General features: G+C 30.9%; 1 protein-coding gene across 1 annotated transcript; it reads left to right on the forward strand.

The window, feature by feature from the left end:
• The first annotated feature begins 3,543 nt into the window (after positions 1–3,543).
• Positions 3,544–5,303, forward strand: LOC129290246 (polygalacturonase-like). Its single transcript, XM_054926968.1, has 4 exons — positions 3,544–3,716; positions 3,822–4,133; positions 4,243–4,761; positions 4,899–5,303. Exons 1-4 carry the CDS (start codon positions 3,582–3,584, stop codon positions 5,121–5,123), a joined length of 1,191 nt encoding a protein of 396 aa, XP_054782943.1. The 5' UTR covers positions 3,544–3,581; the 3' UTR covers positions 5,124–5,303.
• The last annotated feature ends 2,445 nt before the right edge of the window (positions 5,304–7,748 follow it).

The following is a 7,748-nucleotide window of genomic DNA, read 5'->3' on the forward strand; positions in this document are numbered from 1 at the left end:
ACGTAAAAAAAATTAAACTACATCTTACTCCACATCACATGTGAGCCCATATTTGTTAAGGAAGGAAGGCAAAAAAAAAAAAACCCTAAATCCCCTAATTCATCTAGATCTTTCAATCTCATATTTCAGTCCATTATTCTCATCTGATTTAAATTGGATATTTGTTGGCTTAGCTAATCCATTGCTTGGTGCCTTGTTGTCATTTTATTTGCGTTTTTAGTTCATTTAGATATTGTTTAGTTAGTTTTTTCATTATTTTTTTTAACTGGATATTATATTGGAATGAAGTAATTTTTTATTTAATAAAAAAATTAAAAAAAATAAAAATAGTCAAAAGGACCTGAAGCTCACAGGGTCAGCCTTGAGCCCACTATATCAAGGGCTAGGCTTCACATTTTAAAGTCATAAAGAGAACTTGAGTTTAAACGAGCTGGCCTTTTTAGGCCCGAGCCCATTAAGGGTCGGCCCTACAGGGTCGGGCCAACCCGTTTTTCCATTTCTAGTTGCAAGCACTCGATTTAAGTTTGTAGATTTAGTAAAAACTTTCAAATATGATCTTAAAGACTATACATATGTCAAGTAGTTGGGTTGAACTAATATAAATTCTTGTGTCAAGCTTATCTCTCCTCAAACTTCACATATTTTAAAAAGCTACCCATTGACTTTGTTTTGACAAAAACATAGTTTTTGCTTTGTTTGGAAAAAAGTTTTGAAAATCATGAATACCCATTTCACTCTTCTCTCATGTTCTAGCTTATTTAAGAAGCATTTCTTTACCAACAACAAGAAAATATCATTTCTATACTATAATTTATAATTATTATAGTTTAATTTTTTTTCTTTAGGGTAACATTCATAATTAGTTTATCTTAAATTTTAAAAATAGTAAAACTAAAATAGTAGAAATACTACATACAATATTAAATTATTAATTTTTATCAAATAATATTTCAATGTTCCAAAAAAAATGATATAAGAAAAATTAAATCACAACTACCTTGAATTAATTTGTTTAAAACTATGCCATAAAAGTCAACAACAACAACAAGAAGAAGCCTTATAATTTCACTTAGTGGGGCTAGCTATGTAGATTATATGATGTTATTATACTCTATTATGAACCAAATTTTTTGGAATATTGTTAATCAAGAGATCTCGTTTAACAATTTTTATAAGCATTCTCTTTAGTCTCCCTTTACTTCTCTTTACAAGGCTCAAGATTATTCATTCTACTCTCCTTAATGGTGCTTCTCATGACCTTCTTTGTACATGTTTGAGCCATCTCAAATGATTTTCTACAATTTTTCTCTCAATAGATGCCACACTCACTTTTTCTCGTATATACTCATTTCAAATTTTATTTTTTTGTGTATGTCCACACATTCATCTCAATATTATCATTTTTGCTACCCCAACTTTATGCTTCTGCTACCCCTTTAAAGTTCAACATTCACTACCTTATAACATAGCCAAACTTATATTATTTTGATAAAATTTTCCTTTAAGTTTATTATTTACCTTTCGATCACAAATAATTCGTTTAACCTTTTTGCAATTAAACCACCTAGCTTAAATTCTATGTACAACATTCCCATCAAATTTCCCATTATGTTGAATAATAGCACCCAAATATATAAACTTTTTCACTAGAGGTATAATCTAATATTCCAATCCCACCTCCAAATTACCATTAACTGACTTCTTATCAAAATTATAATGCAAATACATTTTTTTAGTCCTACTCAAATGAAAACCCTTCGGCTCCAAAGTCTTTTTCCATAACGCAAGTTTATAGTTAATTTGTTCCCTTATCTCTACAATAAAAACTATATCATTTACAAAAAGCATACATTTGAGATTTTCTCTTGAATATGCTTAGTCAAAATATCTACAACCACCTTAAACAAGTAAGGATTTAGAAATGATCCTTGATTAGTTCGATCCTTATATGAAAGTCCTTTATTTTATTACCAAATATTTTTATACTAGTTGTTTCCCCTTATATATATAGGCAACTCAGACCTCTTTCTTCTATACCATATAATTAAAAATAATAAAAAAATTATTTATTCTGTAGGCATGTTTCAAGTCAGTGTAATAATTACACTGAATTTATATTAAAAAAACATTTCTTTTGAATTTGGGTTATGTTGAACAAAGGGGAATTTCAAGTAATACTCATTTCATAAAAGCAACTATAACGAGCAAAAGCCTAAAGGAAGAGCCCATACTAAAAGACTAACATATTAGGCACAAATTCAAAGAGAGAGCCCATCTTAAAAGACTAGCTTGTTCCCCACAATATTTATGAGGCTCCTCAATGTGAGATTTGTGACAATGCCACCCTGTCAAGAGTCGATGTCCTCGACGACTGCACTTCACGGCACTTCACTTGGTCTTCTGCCGATCAGAATCCTTTCGGCCTCTCAATAAAAGCACCAATGTGACGAGTATAAGCTCAAAGGGAGAGTCCACCCTAAAAGACTAGCTTGTTGAGTGGGAGAGCTCCTTACACTTATAAATCCCACAATACTTGTGAAGCTCATTGATGTGGGACTTATGATAATGCCACCCTGTCAAGAGCTGACGTCCTCAACGATTTCACTCCACAACACTTCACTCGACCTTCTACCGGTCAAAATCCTCCGTGAGTAAACCTTTTTGTGACACCAGCCTCTCAATAAAAGCACCAATATGATGAGTACAAGTCTAAAAGGAGAACCCATCCTAAAAGCTTAGCCTGTTAGGTGGTAGAGCTCTTCACACTTATAAATCCCATAATACTTGTGAAGTTCCTTGACGTGGCACTCGTGATAGCAACATACCAACATCTCATGTCTTGTGTTTGGTTTATTTTATTTTTAAATTCCAGATAAAAATATTTAAAAATTAAAATTGTATCTAATATTTATTTTTTATTATTTTGAAGTACTGGCAAGCATGATCTTCTTCTTGGTTTTTTTTTTTTTGACCAAGGCAGGCATGATCTTCATAATTAAAATCTTCAAGACAATGATGGATTTTTCTATAAGAAATCTATTTTTGGAAAAAAAAAAAAAATTCAAGGATTTGGAGTCCAGTCTTTTATTGTGTGGTTACAAAGGGACCAGTCTTAATTGAGTCAATTTTGTCTAGTTTTCTGTTTATGCGGAATGGATTATTTGCGAATGGCTGACACAGTTAACTTTTTTCTTGAAATAAAATTCAACTAGTGGCAAGCAACACTTGTAATGTATTTTGAGGATCAAAGTGCCTTCAATTTGTTCAAGACAGGGTTATTAACATTCCCGGAACAATTTTAAGTCTCTTGATATTTCTATAATTGTTTCTTCTTTCGGTAAAAAATAGCATTAACAAACTATTTATAGTTAGCGATAATTTTGCTACAGGAGGATGGTTTTTGGTTAAATAGATCTTTGACTATTTATGATCGAACGCAGTTTCCTGAAACAAAATAAACATTCTTTTATTAGATCATCATCCACTACATATAAATAGAAACATTCATTAATTTCACTACAAGCGTATTCCTCGTACTAGTGAGTTGCTAAAAGGAAAAGTAGAAGAAACAAACTTTCAAGATGAGCTATTATTACCCAAAATTGAGCATCATAACATGTTCCTTCTTCATGTTTTTTGCTTCATTTGTCTCTGCTTTGCCCAAGATGTTTGATATAATAACATATGGTGCAGTACCTAATGGAGACATAACCCAAGTAAAGCCATTGACTTACATGCATGTGTATGAATTTTGTAGAACTGGAAATATAACCTTGATTGCTATAGCTTTAATTTTCTTTAATTATTTTTGGGATGTGAAGGCTTTTACAAATGCTTGGAATGATGCATGTGCATCAAATGTTAGCAGCAAAGTAATGGTTCCAAGAGGAACATTCAAGATGAATGGTCTGCGTTTGAAAGGACATTGCAAGGCCCCTATTGAAGTTAAAGTTGATGGAACAATCCTAGGCCCAAAAATTCCTAGTGACCTCAAAAAGGAAAGAACCTGGCTTAGCTTTTCATACATTAACTCATTCACTTTATCAGGTTCTGGAATTTTTGATGGTCAAGGTGTTAGTCATCCCTGGAAAGAAGATGATTGTACAAAACAAAATGAAGCTTGCAAGCCCTATGTAATTCATATTTAATCTCAATTCTCATTTTTCATTTATCTTTAATTCTGTCAAAAGCTTTGAAATATCCTACTTTTACATAACACATTAATGATTTCTATGCCAACAGAATTTAGCATTCAATTTCATCAACAACTCAATTATTCGAGGGGTAACTACAAAGGATAGCAGAGGCTTTCATGTGAATGTATTGTCATGCAATAATGTAACAATTGATGCCTTCACAGTGAGTGCTCCAGCAGAAAGTATCAACACCGATGGACTTCACATCTCAAGGTCTACCAATGTGAGCGTTATAAACTCCAAAATTGAGACAGGAGATGATTGTGTCTCACTAGGTGATGGAGACAGGCAAATAACAGTGCGAAATGTGTATTGTGGACCTGGCCATGGCATCAGTGTTGGGAGCCTTGGAGGGGACCCGGAAGAACTTCCTTTGGATGGCTTCACTGTTAGGAATTGCACTCTTAATGGTACATCTAATGGTGTTAGGGTTAAGACTTGGGCTGATAAACCAGGAACTATGTTAATCTCCAATCTTCTTTTTGAGGACATCACCATGATCAATGTCCAAACTCCAATCATCATAGATCAAGAGTATTGTCCATCGAAAAAATGCTCCAACAAGGTCTCACTCAACTCTATTTATCTATCTATCTCTATATTCTGTAACATCATTTTGTGACAAACCTATTTTGCTTTGCTTTCCCATATCTACTGTGAGTTTATCTGACAAATTTTATGTGTGTTTTCATTGGCTTTTAGAACCCATCAAAGATACAGATAAGCAATGTGACATTCAAGAATATCAGAGGCACATCAGAGTTTGAATATGCAGTAGTTCTAAATTGCAGTAAAGAGAAACCATGTAAGAATGTGCAGTTTAACAATGTTGACATCAAACTATCCAACGGATCTCTCCCATTAGCAACATGTATTAATGTTGACCCTATAGAAATTGGAAAGACAGCTCCTTCTTGTAAACCTTAGCACCCTAGAATCAAGGCCTCCCATGGCCTCTTTGTCTCCTAGCGTAGGATAGAATATATGCATCCCCGAATTCAGGTGGGTGATGAGTATTTGTAGTTCTTAAGAATAAGTATTGGAAAATTGTGCTGTGTTGTAAAGATTCTTTCCCTACGATAATGCATGCATGGAAACATTATCTCAGACTGTCCATTATTTTATTGAGATTATTTGTTGGGATTGGTTTTTGTTCCCTGAACATTTAGACAACTATGCCCCTTGTATTTACGGCATGGTAATTTTATTATTCCCTTGTGTGTGGTATATAATTATTTTCACCAAACTTTATATGAACTTTTATTTAAGTTTGCGTAGTTGAGAAACTACTCATTATGTTTTCTCCCTGCAGTATTGGAAACATATTTTAACCACTAAAAAACTGCTATGCATTTCATAAACAAATTATATTGTGGATCAATATCACATATCATGATGTCTAACAACATTTCTTTGATCTAAATTTTCAAATGAATTATAAAATAAATTCAAAATTAAAATTTTAGATTCGTAATTGAGATTTGACTAAGTTCATAATATTATTAGTCAGTTAGGGATTTTATTGATTCAAATCTCTAACTATATAGTCAAAATAAAAATAAAATAAAATATCATAATAAATTTTTTTCCTAATGTTAAAAATCAGAATATCTAACATTAGAATTGTCACGTCCTAAAAATTAAGCATAACTGACATGGGATGTAGACACAAATATATATTCCTTAAGCCATGAAAAAGGAAGCCTTAACTTAATATTTAATATTTATTTATAAAACATAATTAGATTTATATTGAAAATTTTTTAACACCTTTACTAATGTTCACCTGCAATAAAAGTTTCAGTATTTTTGTAAAAATTTTGATAGAACCTCCATTGTAAATAGGTTCTCCTAAAAATTTTCCAACACAATGTTTCAATCAAAATATCAATCAATCAAGAGCAAAACTCCTTTTAGCTAGCGGACAAATTATATAACAAAATAAAAGACCTAAGTATAAACTATGCGGAGCACCTAAAAATAAGTTTATAAAATAAAATTTCATAATTAAAACTTTACATTAAAAGAAAACTTAACCGTTAGCTTCTCCACTTCTAGTTAGTAATAGACTCTTGAATGTTCGACAAGTGGTTCATTAGCAGTTACACTATTTGAGACCAAAATTATTTTTAGTGAATAACATCACAATAATAAATAATTAAATATAAATAAAAGGAAAGTTAAAAACCAATGATCTCCGTGAAGATTTAAATAAATTAAAAAATAAAGAATTTTATATAACTTAAATGAAATTTTGAACCATTAAATTATCATATCAAATATTATCACTTGATATCAGAGAAGCAAATAAAAAAAGTGAGTAATTATAAATAGGTTGCTAATTAAAACCAATGGGATATCAAATTATTAAATAATCAAATTCATATTTATAGGGAACTTTTTAGAACAATTAACAAATGTGAACATACAATCCACGAGGGTAACTAACTAGACGTGGTTGAAGCCACGAAACAGACGTGGACATATAGTCCATGAGTGTAACTAACCAGATGTGGTCAAAACCACAAAACAAACACAAGTACTAGACCTACAAATAACAAACGTGAGAACAGAGCTTATGAAAATTTAACTAGCTAGTTATTGACTATGACTCACCAAGGGCTAACGGGACTGACATTAGCAAGTAGTGTTTTGTATAAAGTCCATTTTAAAATTCACTTTTAAACATGCGAAAAAATCATTACTTTCGCAATATAATTTCTCCTCTTAGTATCAAACTTACATGAAACATATAAAACATCAATATTTCTATATATGAAAATTCATAACAAATATCTCATAAACTGTTCACCAATTTTTATAGTTGGCTTTATTAAATAAAGGACTACTAAAATTTATAAAAGCATTTTCATCAACCTGAAAAATATATGTTGACTCCAAGAAATAAACCATTTTAAATAACAAAAGTAGCCAACGCAAAAGAATTATATAAATATTTGTAAATTGTTAAAACAATATTTTGATAAAAAAATTTTAATATATAAATTGATTGAGACGTTATCTACTTACTTGTAGTGTTTTTAAGTGCAAATTCACACTTTAGAGTCAAATCTTTCTTCTTTTAAACAACCTATTCAATGTAGAAGATAATTCAACGATCTTTACTCAAGTTTAATAAACTCTTTTACATTAGCAACAACACCGTGATCACTTAAGTTTTCAACTAAATACAGTTTATGCCTTAATTCCTGCTTATCCTTAATCATGCTAAAATTTCAAACCTCTTCTATCACCAATTTTTATTGAGGCGTATTTCCAAAATCAAGTCTTCAAATAATATTATCATTTATAATCATCAACCATGTAGTTTTTCAAAATTCAATTTGTCCCACAATAGCTTCACAATAAGAAACTTCTTCACAAAACTCAAGTTAAATCCATAAATAACTAACATCTAAAAAATATACCCTTATAAAAGTTAATAAAATTTCAATAAGTTTATAACCAAACAAAACTCATTGTAACTGACACTTTTCCAAATGTCTTGGAAGCACCAACGCTTAAACCATAATAACAAGTTCATTTTTCTTC

Source organism: Prosopis cineraria, unplaced genomic scaffold (genome assembly GCF_029017545.1).
Source record: "Prosopis cineraria cultivar Desert tree isolate PC_DT_omini unplaced genomic scaffold, ASM2901754v1 PC13, whole genome shotgun sequence".
Lineage (NCBI taxonomy): Eukaryota > Viridiplantae > Streptophyta > Magnoliopsida > Fabales > Fabaceae > Prosopis > Prosopis cineraria.